Here is a 15740-nt window from a genome sequence, read left to right as displayed (position 1 = left end):
GGCCTCCTCCCCTAGAAAAAGCCTTTTATACTCACCTCTACACCCAAGTCTAGTTGCTCTGGAGGCTCATATGTAGGGCACTGATGTATCCCAAACAAAGTTTCTATTACAGTGCCCAACTATCCTAGACTTTGAATGTCTTTTAGGACCTGATTCTGCACTTTTAATTATTTACTACTTTTCTCCCTGCTTCCTGTCATCCACAAATGACACATCATCCAGGCTGTTGATGAGAATGGTGGACAAGGCAGAGCCCTGCACCATCCTGTACAGTCTCCCTACAGACTGAGTCGGATCCATCTTTCAACCAGTTACTAAACCCTTAGCACCACACTCACGGTCTCCATCTTAACCCCAAGGGTATCATGAAAGACCTCACCAACGCTTGCTAAAGTCCACATCTGCAAACAATCTAAATGTCCATCACTGAGGGAATAGCCAAATAAAAGCAATTTATCCCTACAAAGGAATTCCATGCAACAGTTTTAAAATATGGTAAATCTATTTATTCCAAGACATACGTTTTTATCTTAACAACATGCACAATATTCCATTCTCTCTAGAGATAGAATTCCTCTATAGGCATAGAGCTGTATGCATTCCATATAAATGCACAGAAAAAATCTGAGATGACACAGATCAAACTGACGTTACCTGTGAGGAAACTCTGATTGGTATGGTCATCTAGGAGACCTTTATCTATATTTCAGTTTTTATGAGAATGCACTGACTTATTACATGATTACAATATAATTTTAAATAGTCAAGATATATGACATCTAGGGAGTCCCATGATATTACCAGTTTAATACTGATTTCCAAAGAGAGACCAAGACTAGTTTGAAACAACTTGTGTTTCATAAACGCTAATCAGACAGCGTCCTGTCTGGATGCTGATAAATCATCTCTTTTACAATTTGTTCAAGAATCTTCCTTCCTTGCCCTTTAGAAAATCTTGCTCTCCACAACTGCTTGAACATGAACCGAGGTTCAGATGATGCAGGTCAGTGACCTGCTGCCCTGAGACGAGATTAAGAATGTGTTGGGACCTGGAAACATGTTAAGGAGCTGGGTCAAAGTGAGCAGGTCCCGATGTGTTGGGACCTGGAAACATGTTAAGGAGCTGGGTCAAAGTGAGCACGAAGAGACACCACTTGGGCCAGTGGGAAAGGACCAGAGCCAGGCTGCTCTTGAGGGGCTGGGGTTGGGGGGACATCCCGAGGTGTGTTTCGGGTTTTCAAAGAGCATGTCCCAGAAGCAAGACAGTCTAGAGTAACCCTCCAGAGACATCTGGACAGAAGAAACCCCCAGAGAAGCAGCTACATGCTGCAACACAAAAAAGGCAGCCAACATCCTCAAAACCATGCTGGGAACAAAACATGTGGGCATGTGGTGAGTGCTATGCCAGAGACACAGATTAACACTCGTAAGCAGGCTCTAGGCACCTCTGAGCTGGGCCCTGTCAGTCACTTCCGCTGCTGACGCTCAAGGTCCTACATCCCTCTATGCCTCTAGGAAGCAGCCCTGGCAGCGGTTAAGTAGCTGAGTGGTGCCAAAGGCACAGACAAGCTTATCTTATCCATCACTTCAATTATTCAAGACATGAGGTGGGACTTCTTGTCTGACTTCAGTCACTGCCAAAGTCTCAAGTCCTTGACAATGAGTGTTCCTGAGCTAGAAGAGCCTGGAGTGCTGTGGCACCATGCGGGAGTGCACGGGACAGAATGGCTGCTGGGGCCTGGCAACCATCCCAAAGTCACTGTATCATCAATGAAACGCTCACCTGTTTGGTTACCTGTGCCCCGAGTTTTACTTCACCCTGACCCCCGCTTTTAGATGATCAGAATTTTTCATGAGCTGAACCTTTACCTTGATCCCTCACCAATGAGGAAAAAGGAGAAAGTGCTCCCTGTGGCTTATGGCACCTCACCACCCCGGCACAACCACCCCTGCACAAAGGACGTGGCTTTGGTTTGTTTCCATGATCAATGGATCCTGCTGGGCCACACCCACCTCTCACAGGGAGCCAGAAAAATATCCCCGCCCTTCCCAGTGTGGCGGGGCTTAGAAACGATGTCTGGCTGACTTCAATTAATAGGGTGGGAAGTAGAGGCAGGGGAGAGAAGATGTGGATTGTGGTACAATGGGATGCCCACCTGGTTCTTATCCGTCGTCCATTTACTGCGAGCCCTTAGCAAAAACTTACAAACTCCAGAGGTCGACATAAAATTAAGGGTTAATCTATAAAGTCTCTTCTAACACAATGAAGGTGGGAGGGACATACAGAAAGGAAGGAGCAAGGGAAAAAGGGAAAATTCCATAGCAGCTCTATGTAAATTTTTCTAGAACTGAAATGATCTGATTTTCAAAACCATTTTCCTTAATGTTTAACTAAAGCTTTCCTGGCTGCAGTTTGAACCCACAATCCCTCCCTCAACAGTCACAGGAAACATGGAGACGGCCACCAGCCGACCCAGCGGCCACATCTCTCTGGCCCACCTGGGCAGCCCTCTGGGCTTCCTCTCTTGGCTGAATGGCCTCCCGCCTCGGCAAGGTCTCCTGGATTGGCCCCGGGGACTGGGGGTGGCACTGCTACTGATGACAGCCCTCCCTCAACCAGAAGAACTACTGAGCTCCCAGCATAGTATAAGAGAGAGCCCTGGTGGGCGGCGGGGGTCAGGGATGATTTCTGAGAGATGCGTGAGGTCTCCTGGCCACCGTGGACTCCACAATCATTTCACAGCGTATAGGCAAGCACCTTTCAATCTCTTCTGGACTGTGGAGGGGAGCTAGAAGACGGATGGACAATTGCTCTGTTTTAAGGTTATAAATTTGCTCCTGGTTTCTGAATTATCACAGAAGACAGAACCAGCAAAACAAGGAGGCCCTCGCAGAAGGGGAGGAAAGGCAGGGCAGGATACAAGACCCCTCTCAGCTCCATGGGGACTCAAGGCAATTACTCACCCCAGAGCTGAAGGACCTCCACCAAGCATTCCCAGATGTTGAATTCAAGGGTCTAGATCAGCAGGCCAATGTTCCCTCCCTCCCTGGCTTTGCCACCCATTCACTCAGGGGCTCTAAAAGGGGGGGGTCAGGCTCTCCTAGGGCAAAGCCTTTAGCTTCTCTCAAGCAAAGCTGCCTCCTCCACAATTGCTATGGGAAGCCCCACATCAAAGTGGTCTGGTGACCTCTTACCTTCATCCCAAAGGATTGCATCCGGGTGGCCACCTCTCTCCCAATTCTGCCCAGGCCAAGAATTCCTAGGATCTTTCCATTCAGCTCTGTTCCCATGAACTGCAAACAGGCGAAGAAGTGGAAGTCAGCACCCAGAGTGGACCTCGGGCACCCAGCCAGGTGGGGTGACGCAAGGCCGGCTGCTCACCTTCTTCCGCTCCCATTTGCCATTCTTCATGGAAGCCGTCGCCTGGGGAATCTGCCTGCAAGGACAGACAAAGTCAGCGGGCCCACCCAGACCCTGCCAGCCCAGGAAGGAGGCACAATGTGAGGGCTGCACAGCCACTACTTCTGCCGGGCATCCCCCCAGGGAACCAAGCTCAAGCTGGGTCTGGGGGGCTCAGATTCAGAAACACCGAGGACGGTCAAGGGAGGGTAGCAGGGGGAAAGCCTTGGCAAGACCTGACTTGGAGCCCTGGGATTTGTCTCCAGTTAGGTGTCTGGGTGGAGGTTCTGAGTCCATCTCAGCGGCTGGAGTATCAGCCTGAGTGACTCTGGGCATGTAAAAAGCAACAGCTAATCCTCCAGGGATAATCCTCTTGATAACATCAAATGTTCCAGAAATTCAAGAATTTCCATTTTCCTATTCCATCCAGAGCCATAACCTACAACATCTTCCACTGTATCAAGGGACAGCTGAATACTTATTCTCCCTTGAGAGTTAGGCTAGACTGGGGTGGGCGGGTGGTGTAGTCCAGACACTTCCAACAACCACACAACCTCCTGTCCCACCACACACACACACACACACACACACACACACTCCACAGCTTATCTCCTCCTATTGGTCAACATGGAGGTCTGAGTCTCTATGTGTTTTCTGGAGAGGACAGAGGAAGTTAGGGCAATGTGAGAGGTCAGAGGGCAAGATGTGTCATGTGGGACATGGCCCTCCAGGCTTCTCCAGAAGCTAGAAAGGAAGAGACAAGAAACAATGTTTAAACATCAGCTCATTTAATGCTCACAACTGCATGGGGGTGGGGTGTGGCCACTGGGGGTTAAATACCTCGCCCAGCATCACTCAACTAGGAGTAGCGGAATCAATTCAAAGCCAAGGAAGACATCCCCACCAGTTAGCCCCCTAAGTATTTAAATGCAGGCGTTCCTGCCGGCCACAAAATTCAGAGGTGTGTGCATGTCTGCATGTGTGAGAGAGAAGAGATTCCAAGATAACTGTTCCTGTATTTCCACTTCACTGACTTCTTATAAAAAGCATTCTTTCCTGTCTACACGTTACCAGGACGCAGACTTCCATCTGAGGGTGAGGTTGATGGGAATCTGTTCTACGATCGGAGTCCCACGAACTCATGGGTCAACTCAGCAAAGCTTACGTAACAAGTTCATGGAAGAAGATCCATCTCATTGCTCTGGTCCATGGGGCCTCATTTCAGGAATGTCATTTAGGACAATGACTTGCCTTGAGGAAGTGCTCCCTCCTCAACAAAGCCAGCCAGATCAGATGCCTCTGGCCGAGTGAGACAGAGCCCCCAGCTCCGGCCTCCCGACCTCTGCCCACCTGGCTGCAAGGTGCCATCTAAGAGGTGTGCGTGCAGCACCACGGAGCACAGGAAACCCTCACACCCTCCCTCTGGGTGCTCCACCCAGCTGGCCGTGGTGCCTCCCCAGGTTTCAACATTTCGGGATCCTCACCAGGCCAGTCTGGGGAGGACCATGACATGGGCAAAGGACCTCCCAAGAATTATATGGAGGCCGGCCTGACTTACAAGAGAAAATAAAGCAGGCAGAACGGTGAAATCTACATGTGTTGTGTTCTCCTCTCTTTCTTTCTGTGTCCTTGTTCTTCTCCAGCACCTCAGGAACAGGCAAAATCTGTTCAAAGTCCCCCACCGTGAGGCCCATTCAGGCCTGCTCTCCACCCACATTGCCCAATGCTCTCAACTTTACCGTCCACACTTCCCACCCCCTCTACTGCTGCCCTGCTGGGAAAGCGGTCTGCTTAAACCAGCACACAGGGGTTATGAGAGACTGGTGATTCCTTCTCATAGGGTGCTTCTTTCTCGGTTTGGATGACGAGTGAGGTCATGATGAGTGGTTGGCAACAGGGTGCTTCCCCTAAATCATACCACTTTGCCTACTCCTTTAAGTAAAGCTGGTCTTGGAATAGGAGGAAGATTATTCCTGACTCCCAAGGGAAACACCACCTCCAGAAAAAAAGTGAGAGAATTAGAAAGCTGCACTGGGATCGCTCCCTCACCCCCCAAAAAACCAAAAAAAAAAACACCACTGAATTTAATAGCACAAGTGATACCAGGGCATCAGGCCTCAACACTTCTCCAGATGTTCTGGGAGATCCAGACAGCCAGCTCAAGGACCCCCTTCCGGGCTGGGTCCCTTCTGCTGTGCAATTCTCCCTGTTCTTCCCTTTCTCCAGTCTCCTCTCTTCTTCACTGATCAGTGAATATCAGTGAATACCTAAGATCTCAGGTAGAAATCTTGGGGAAGAGTTAGAACAAAGGTGAACTCCCCCAGATCCTCTCCCAGCAGGGAGGAGAACAGGTCTTGAGAAGGGAAAAGAATCATTCCTCAGCCCCAGAAGGTTTCAGGCCTGAGTAGTGACGTGAGGGGTCCTGGCTGCCTGGGTTCCTTGGTTTAAGGATCCGCGGATCTGCAAAGGGACCCAGAGCATCTTCCCGCCCTCCCACTGGCTCCTTGCCCTTCCCACTGACCCGCTGCCTGTTCAACAGCAGTGTTCATACAGTCATTTTACCACCCAACACAGTAAGATTTGTGCACATCCTGTGTGTTTGCAAACAACCTGAGAAGCCACCTGACCTTGGTGTGCCAGAACCAGTGGAATGAATGTTCAGTTGAGGACTGATGGCCTTGAAGGTTCTTAGCAGCCTGCATGTCACCAAGCTGAACTGTTTCTAAGTTTCTCGGGGTCAGTTTGCTTAGGGAGTCATAATAATTGACAGACCACAGAGAGTGACTCTGCTCAGAAGTCAGGGACTTACCTGGCCAGGCACATGATCATCCCACAGGTGAGCTCCGCAGCGCTGAGGCTGTTCCCACTGGGGGTGCTAAAGATGGAAGAAGATGGGGGACATCGGTCAGCCAGACCCAGGATTCCCACTCCTGTCCCAGTGGAAAGACTCTAGTACACGCTGTGCTCTCTCTCCTGCTCCATAAGCTTACCCGTTCCTTTTGTTTGTTTTGTTTAGTTTTATGGGTTTATTTTTTATTTTAAAAAATTGAAGTATAGTTGATGTATAATATTATATAAGTTACAGGTGTACAATATAGTGATTCACAATTTTTAAAGGTTACACTCCATTTACAGTTATCATAAAATATTGGCCATATTCCCTGCGTTGTACAGTATATCCTTACAGCTTATTTTATACCTAATAGTTTGTACCTCTTAACCCCCTACCCCTACGTTGCCCCTCCCCCCTTCCCTCTCCCCACTGGTAGCCACTAGATTGTTCTCTATATCTGTGAATCTGTTTCTTTTTTGTTATATTCACTAGTTTGCTGTATTTTTTAGATTCCGTATGTAAGTGATAACATACAGTATTTGTCTCTCTATGTCTGACTTATTTCACTTAGCATAATGCCTTCCAAAACCATCCATGTGGCTACAAAAGGCAAAATTTCATTCTTTTCATGGCTGAGTAGTATTCCATTTTATATATATATATATATATATATATATATATATATATATATATATATATATATATATATATATATAAAACATCTTCTTTATCCATTCATCTGTCGATGGATACTCAGGTTGCTTCCATATCTTGGCAATTGTACATAATGCTGCTATGAACGTTGGCGTGCACCTATCTTTTAGAATTAGCATTTTTGGTTTTTTTGGATATATACCCAGGAGTGAAATTGCTGGGTCATGTGGTAGTTCTTTTTTTAGTTTTTTGAGGACCCTCCAACTGTTCTCCACAGTGGCTGCACCAATTTACATTCCCACCAACAGTGTACGAGCGTTCCCTTTTCTCCACATTCTCGCCAACGTTTTGAACTTACGTGTTCTTAGTGAAAATCCCTAACACCACGCCACTGCCCTGGGTTCTGTGATGTACTCCTGCCCTAACCCCAGGACTGGAAGAAAACCCCTTTGCCCTGGCTTTATGTTTTCCTGCGGAGGGACCTCCATTCGAGAAACACACTCATTTCTCTACCCAAACTCACTTCTCCCGGGGCAGAGAAGTATCTCAATAGATTGGGAGAGAGACGTGTGGCTCAGCCCTTCTCTCTCTCCTCTTACTTTAGGATCTACCTGCCTACAGAAAGCACAAATCCCTGCTGTTCCATGCCATTAATCTTTTTTTAAAAAATTTTTATTGGAGTATAGTTGATTTTACACAGTTGTGTTAGTTCCATGCCATCAGTCTTATCGAGGCTGTACTCGTGACAGATACAGAGGTCAGCCCCTTGCCCACAGACCTTTATCAATTTGCCCAACCTGGCTTATTTTTAGTAACAAAGCTAATATTTTTATCTCCGCCTGTTTGACTTTTCCTTCTATTTCTCAACAAGTTTTGCACTGAGAAATCATCCCCACATGTTAAATCATAGGGTAATGTTGACCCTATCCATCTTACAGAAAGGAAAATAGAGATAATACCCATGAAACTATTTTTCTTTTCTCAAAGGCTTTTTCTTGTTGCTCTTGGAATAATTTATTAACACACGTGTTCACCCTCCTTTCCCTCTACTGGGTCTTTTCTTCTCTGGAAATGAAGGTTATGAGGTGAAAAAAGGTCAAGAGATCCTATTTTTAAAAAGTTAAAAATCAAGATAAAAGGATTCTCAGACATGTATACACTGATGTGTATAAAATTGATGACTAATAAGAACCTGCTGTATAAAAAATAATAATAATAAAAAATAAAAAAATAAAGTAGACCAAAAAAACAGTTTCTTTCCCTTGAAAATCCAGAACTTTTCAAAAGGAAATAGATAAAAATAAATTAAAAAAAAAAAAAAAGACTCTCAGAGTCTGTCTTTCCATAAGAACACCTGGCTTCCTGTCTCACCCAGCAAATGATCAGGTTACATGGGATACAGGAAGACGTGTGGGGACCAAGGGGCTGGAGCCTCTGGGTCCAGGGCAAGATTGGAGGATGGGTTACTGGTTAACATTTCTTCTGTTGGATATTGACCTCAGGCAGACGATTGGGTTGGTTAACCCCGACCCTATGGAGGCAAGTGGAGGGAAAGGAGGGGAAAGTCTTGAGGACAGCGAGGCTCCCGAGGGAAGAGGAAAGGCTCGAGGACAGAGAAGTGGAAGGGGTTAACCTTGCCACACCACCTACATGCCAGACGGGAGCCAGAAATGAGTGTTGCCTAGCGCTGGCATGCTGCCATGACCTTTGCCCTGGGTTTCTGCAAAGACAGCTCTAAAGGGGACCCCTTCCCTCTTGGCCCCGGAGTAAAGAGAAACTGGGTTCCCGGCCCCCACAGGGCGCAGGGAAGTGAGGAAGAGAGAGAATGGGAGAGTCCGTCTACTAGCAAAGGTTATGCAGCTGCACAAGGGAGACCATAGTCAAGCAGAGCCAACAGAACCTGGCTCCAGATGAAACAGCCGAGGGGGAAGGGCAGGGCTGAAGCAGGGACTGAGACAAATCCACCAGCATTCTTCTGATTCCCCAACCAGGCTGCAGGCGTGCAAGCATCTAGGGGGCAGGTTTGTGAAGCATTTTGAGGTTACAAAGAGAGCCTCTGTGTCAAAAACCCCAGGAACCGCTAAGCTGTGAGCGGTGACACCCTGTCTGGACTTGGCCCGGAGCAAGCAGCCTCCTGGAAGCCCTTCTAACTCTGACCCAGCTTCCTCTACAGGTGTTTCCTCCCTCCTCATGGTCAGTCGCCACACACCCCACCACCCCACCACTTCCATGACTTACTTCATGACCAGGATGCCCTTCCTTGTTGCGGCCTCCAGATCCACATTGTCCACACCCGTGCCAGCCCGGCCCACCACCTGCAGCTTCTTGGTCGCGTTGATGACATCAGAGGTCACCTTGGTGCCCGAGCGGACAATAAGGCCTTCGCAGTCCTGAGGCAGAAGAAGAAACACCTGGATCCACAGAGTTGGTCTTTGAGGCCTCGTAAAGCCCTTCTGTCCAAAGTGGGAGTTCCTGCAGGCTGGCTGACTTTGGATACATTCAAGGAAAGGAAGGCATGCTTATGCACACACATCTGAAAGCCTCCGCCATCACTCAGGCTTGGGTTCACATCCAAGCTCCAGCCCTGACAAGCTATGACTCTGAGCTTCGGCCTCCTTAAGTGTGTGAGGAAGAAATGAGACAGGAAGGTACAACGCCTGGCATGGTATCTGGCCCCGCTCAATGGTCGTCACTTCCTCCACTGGACACGGAGCTACTGATGGGAAGAGGTGGGATTGGATTCTACTTTGTAAGCCCCTATGCCTGGTACACAGAAGGCACTCAATAGATGAATAAATGAAGTGAATAAAAGACAAATTGTTAAAAGAAAAACATTTCCTAAAATCGAAACCAAAGTAAGGGGAAGGGGAGAAAATAATTAAACTTGTCCATAGTTACTTGGAAAACCAGGCAATATTAGACTAAGACTACACCTATGTGAAAAATCAGACTTTCTGGATTCATCATAGCCATTTTACTGGGGCTAAGCCAGACCCCAGGACAATCTTCCTTAGGCTCATCCAGAATCCAGTGGTATCTTCTGCAGAATAAGGATACTGTTGCCAAACACCCAATGAGAATCCCCAGGAAATGGAGCAGGTGAGCAAATACACACCCTGTCCCAAGCTGGCTGTCCCAGGTTGGTGAGCAAGCAGCAAGGGTCACTGCACAAGCAGCAAGCTGGGAACCAGGAGGCTGGGGTTCTAGGCCTAGGGCTGGCAATGACAAGTTGGGTCACTGTACCAAGTCATGTCACCCCGAACCCTGGTCTCCTTCTGTAACATAAGAGCGTTGGAACAGATGGCCCCTGGGGTCCCTGCCACATCTGATCTGACACCTGTAAGCCACGCTGCATTTCCCCAGTGGAGCACCCAGCTGGATCCCACGAGAACCTTCTCTCTTCCCTCCCCACCACACGGATTCTGGAGACAGAGAAAGGTCATGGGCCTCTGGCTCCTAGGGCAAGGACCCACACTGTGTTTACTGTGTGCAAGCCCAGAGCCTTGGGACCAGTTTGGACAAGTTACATGCAGAGAGAGCACAGAGTTCTTTTCTCTCCACGGAGGGAAGAAGAGGAATGACGCTTACGTTGCAGCCTATTTAGATCTGGAGGGCTTCTCAACACTGGGATGATTGTTCAAGAGAGGCTGCAGAATTACTTCTCTGGAGGCGTGAATGCTTCATGCATCCTCACTGGCTGGGGGCTGTGCCAGACCGCAGACAGCTGGATGGAGGAACCTTCACGGGCACTCCAAGCCTTTTGTGTCTGTGGTTCTGAATAGAATGCTCCTTGAATGCTCGCTCCAAAGCTGCCAGCCCTCCCGCAAACCTTGGGAATCTGCTTCCCACAGGACAGACCCGCTGTAGAAGAGGATGCAGACTCCCCAGGAGCCCACCCCATTCCTGCAGACCCTGAGGACAAGCCCAGAAACAGCATGGCGTTTTTCTTTAACAAGCACAACCTCTCTCTGTGGAAGGATCTCCCTTACAGAGACTTATCCTGCAGTCTCTCTCTACTTTTCCCTCAAGGGTGTGTCCCAGCTTTCTCTGAAGCCAAGAAGTCTGAAGAGCTTCCAGTCAGACCAGCACAGATGTACATGCAGAGCTCACCCATCCCAAGTGGGAATCTGCCTTTGCAGACTCCCATTCAGCAGACGCTGGTCCCACACGATCCGGGCATTCCTGTGGCCAGAGTTCACGGGCTTTCAAGACCCTTTACACCCTCAACTACCCCTGTTCCTGTTCATTCAAACACATCATCAATTAATTCATTCAAGGGAATTCCCTGGTGGTCCAGTGGTTAGGACTCTGCACTTCCACTGCTGAGGGTGCGGGTTCAATCCCTGGTCAGGGAACTAAGATTCCTTGAGCCACACGGTATGGCAAAAAAAAAACCAAACAAACAAAACAGAAACAGAATTCATTCAATCAGCATGCATTTACTGAGAGCCTGTGTGCCAGCCTACCTCCTGCTGACCCCTCAAAACCCCTGCACTCCAGGCCCCATCCCCTTCTCAGGCCCCAGGTCATCCCTCTGAGACTTGGCTCCCTGCAGTCCACGCCTCTCCTCAGCTTATGCAAACTGCAGTCCTTTGCAAATCCGCCCACATCTTCCCTGCAGTTTGCAGTGATTATAACTTTCTTCTGCAGCGCCCCAAGGTCTTCTCTGGCACTCCCGCAGTGGGAATCTCAACACTGCACCCACTCTGCTGTCTACTCTTCTCTGCTTTGTGCATGCTCTATCTGTATAAGAATGCAGGCTGGAACAGGCATTTGCTACACTTGGGTTTCCTCCCCACTCCCAGTCCCCCAGCTGCTTCAGAGCTGGAAAACAACAGGCCACCGTTCTGCTGGATTTACGGCTGTTCCGGACAAACTATGCAGACTCAGCAGTGGAAACCCATTCACGTTCCTCAAGTTCACACATGCTTCCTTTCCCAAGAACAGGCTTGGCCTTGGGGATGATTCTAGCATTGCTCCTGCTTCTGACTTACATCATAGGAGAAGTCAGAGAAACTCTCCAGATCATGTTCCCCAGCTATAGAGAATGCAGGTAGGCGGTATTTGGCACAATATGTGTAATCCTGATTAAGTAGATGGTTATTTAACTTTTGCAAACCAAATCCTAGTGTAAAGGCTAGAAATTTGCATTTTAAAAGAGGCTTTCAAAACATGGACTCTTGCATCGAACTTTATTCCCTTCTTTTCCTTTCTTCAAATTCTGAAATAAAGATATAAAGGTGCTTGAGTAAATTAAATGCATTACCAGCATGCATTTAGAGGGCTCTGACCAGCATTGCTAGTTAATGAAACAGAAGAAAATATCAGAATGCAACACATATAGTAAGGGTATTCTTTCATGAAACTTTAGTGTATGTGTGTACACATATGTGTGTGTATAGCGAGTTACAATGTAAAATGAATTTCTTATTGTGGGCCATGGTCAAAGTTTAAAAGCCACTGATACATGCTAAGATTTAAATGTTCCTGCATATTAGGCTTATTTAAGATGTGACATCTGCTGATAGAAGAGGGGTACACAGTCTAAGTAAGAGTTTTGTTGAGTTCCAAACAAGATGCTTTATTATTCCAAGCCAGTGTTTTCCAAACTTTTGACTAAGACCCACAGTAAGAAACACATGTTTAAGCTGTGATTTTATACTCACATACCACACACACCACAAACACACACATAATTGAAACAAATTTCGTGACACAATACTTAGCCTTAACTATCCGCATTGCTCTCTGATATTTCTTATTTTGTTTTTTTAAATGCTAATCATGACCCATTAAATGGACTTCATTACCCACTAATGAGCTGTGACTTGCTTCAAGTCTGAAAAGCATGGTTCTGGGCGATGATTGTACTTCCTGACCACAGAGTGAGAGAGAATAAATTGTGCCTGCCCAGAATACCAAGGAGTGGGAACGGAGGCCAGGCCTGGTTCAGGCAATGGGCTCCAGTTTCTTTCAGTACTAAAAAGGTTTAAACAGGGGGGGGCAGGGCCACTAACCCAGGCACCTCTCCATGCAATAACAAGAGGCAGTGCGGATATGAGGACCCTCCAGTGGCCCAAGGAGACTAACCAGCAGTCTGAACCTAGTGTTTTTTACAAAGACAGACATGAAGACTGGGCACTCCCAAACCGCCCAACAATGTAGCCAACAAACACCCCTCCTCTCCTGCCAGGAGTTTTCAGTGCCTTTAAAACATCCTCCAAGTTCCAGCCCCAGATTCCCAGCACCCACCCGGCCAACCTCCCAACACCATGGAAACAAACCCTCCACTAGTGACCAAGGCCTCCCATTCTAGTCAATTCCACACTTACCACTCCCTCTCAACCCACCCTACCCCCGGGGTACAGAATTTTAATTTCCATAACAAAGCTGGAAAGCCCCAAGTCCAGGCCACTCTTCCCAACCCAGTGGTCTGGTGGAGGTGAGCATCTAGAGACCACTCCACTTCCTTCTGGCCACTGCCCAGAGCCAAGGCCATTGATACCATCTGCACAAAAGAGGAGGTGACAAGTGCGAGGTGGCTGTTTTCCATCCAGTCCTAGGGTAGTCCAAGGATCACGTCCTGAGCCCTTGGCCCCCACCGAGTCCAGGCTGACCACCCGCTTCTCTCCATTTGCAACGCAGTGGAGCAGGCAGAGGCTAGGCTGCCGGATGGTCTCATTTAGCACTCAAGTACTGTGTCATCTGGTCACTTGTCTCACCCTGTGTTGGCCAGGCTCCTAACTAGCTGACAAGCTTCTTTAAGACAGGGACCAGGGACTTCCCTGGTGGCGCAGTGGTTAATAATCCACCTGCCAAGGCAGGGGACACGGGTTCGAGCCCTGGTCCAGGAAGACCCCACATGCCGCGGACAACTAAACCCGTGCACCACAACTGCTGAGTCTGCGTGCCACAGCTACGGAAGCCCGCGATCCACAACAAGAGAAGCCACGCAGTAAAAAGCCGGAGCACCGCAACGAAGAGCAGCTCCCTCTGGCCGCAACTAGAGGAAGCCCACACGGAGCAAGGAAGACCTAACGCAGCCAAAAAAAAAAAAAAAGACAGGGACCAGTCAGAAACTTCTCTGCGTACAAGCCAGGGGCAGAATACAGTACCACGGGGTTGGGGGGGAAGCGGCAGGGGTTCCATGGAGAAACACAGCAGGAGATACAATGGCAGTTATGAAGACCATGCGATTGCCTCACAGCTAAAGCAACAGCAGCTACCTCTGTGGTTTGATTTAAGGGACTCTGGAGAGGGTGGATCCCGCGCTGAGACTGGTTGAAGTTGGTAGGAGGCTACACTGCGGGGTGTGGGAGTTCGGGGGCAGGGAAGAATACATCCGGACGGGTCGGGTAGAGACACCTGGGCGCTGGGCACAGTACAGAAGTAAGAAGTGCAGAAACTGGAGTGAAGAGTTCACGAAATAAATGTTATAAGGCAGGAAGAGGCCACCAAACCTCGCAGGATTTTTACAAACAAGTTAGAGAAAGATCTGAAGTAAACTGCACAAACGGTGATAACGTTCCCGAGAAAGATCTGCTAGGAAATATACATTTCCGGGGGCTTTGGGATCGGAATCTCGTCCGATCTGGCCATTCCTGACCCCGCCGAGCCCACTGGCGGAGACTAAGCCTGGACAGCGGCGGCCGAGGCGACTGCCGCGTGGCCGGCGCGGACATCTCGGGCGCCCCTCGCCCGCCCCTCTTTCCTCCGAGCGCTCCCAGGCGGCAGAGGGGCGGTGAAAACTCTCCGCAGTCTTGCATCAGACGAAAGGCGGGTATGGCGTTTGCCGCTCCAGCCGGGCCCCCTTCCCTGCAGCTTCTCCAGCAGCCACGGAACAGGGTGGGACTCCGCCGGGGCCCCCCAGGGAAAGCAGGACTTGGCTGGGCGAGCCAGGGCTTGGCTGGGGAAGGATCGCCGGTCCCTGAGCTCCAAGCAGGGAAGCCACTTTGGCGCCCCTCCCCCGGAGCCCCCGCGCGAGGTGGGGAGAGGCGGCGCCGGGCTGCCAGGGCCACTGCGCGCCACGGCCCTGGGAAGCCGCGCTGGCATCCCGCGGGCAGCCTACAGGACCAGCTGAAGCAGCCAGCACTTTGCAATGCTGGCGGGAGGCATGCCAACGTGAAACACGCGGTTGCAAACGGAACGGAAAGTTTGCATCCTGCAGGTTGCCGCCCTTTGTTCCTCCCTCCTTCTTCTCCCTTCCCCCCTTCCCAGCCCCCAATCTCGGGAGACCCCAAGACTGACAGCAGCGATGGGGGTGAGGGTGGGGCGCGCTGGGCCGGAATTGGTCCGCCAGTGTCCGCGGAGGATGCCTCGCAGCCCTAGTCTGTCTCCCGCTCGCCTAACCTGCAGCTCGGCTATCAGCTCCTCTTTGCTCAGGTTCTGCTTCTCCACCACCTGCAGCCCTCCATCTTGCAGGATCTTCCGGCAGCAAGGGTCCAGGCTATCACTGATAAGCACTTTCCGCAGATCTGCAAAGGCCATTGCTGGAGTCGGCCTCGGAATCGGCAGCTCTCCCTGGGCAGAAACACCTAAACGGAGAAGCTGCTGTTCCGGCTGGCTGGCTCGTGTAACTGGGCAGGATTCGCGATCTCCCGCTGCCCCTTATCTCCCCCTCCTGCTCCTACCGTCTCCTTTTGATTGGACAGAAACGCTCCAACTCTCTGTGACTCCGCCCCCTCCTCGAGGTTCGGAGCTTTCAGATCCCCGCCCACCATATTATTCTCCCGAGATGAATTTCTCAATCTCAGCCAAAGCATTTCTCTACACCTGGTGAGTATATAGAAGCACAATTTACGCTGAGTAGCTGATTCATATCTGAAATAAACTGAGAAATATTCGTCCTCATCG

At 49.5% G+C, this 15740-nt stretch overlaps 1 protein-coding gene across 1 annotated transcript in view; it reads right to left on the bottom strand.

Annotated features, from left to right (window-relative positions):
* The window catches only part of PHGDH (phosphoglycerate dehydrogenase), a 31513-nt gene extending 16031 nt beyond the window's left edge, over positions 1–15482 (bottom strand). Inside the window, exons 1-5 of the mRNA XM_068540604.1 lie at positions 15237–15482; positions 9126–9277; positions 6210–6275; positions 3383–3437; positions 3196–3294 (exon numbers count right to left, since the gene is read on the bottom strand). Of these exons, the coding sequence (XP_068396705.1) occupies positions 3196–3294; positions 3383–3437; positions 6210–6275; positions 9126–9277; positions 15237–15374 (510 nt within the window). The 5' untranslated portion in view covers positions 15375–15482. The remainder of the gene's footprint in view (positions 1–3195; positions 3295–3382; positions 3438–6209; positions 6276–9125; positions 9278–15236) is intronic.
* Between the last annotated feature and the right edge of the window lie 258 nt (positions 15483–15740).

The sequence above is a fragment of the Eschrichtius robustus genome, chromosome 3, assembly GCF_028021215.1.
Source record: "Eschrichtius robustus isolate mEscRob2 chromosome 3, mEscRob2.pri, whole genome shotgun sequence".
Taxonomy (NCBI): domain Eukaryota; kingdom Metazoa; phylum Chordata; class Mammalia; order Artiodactyla; family Eschrichtiidae; genus Eschrichtius; species Eschrichtius robustus.
Note: the sequence above shows the minus strand (reverse complement) of the source record. Positions and strands in the feature narration are given on the sequence as shown.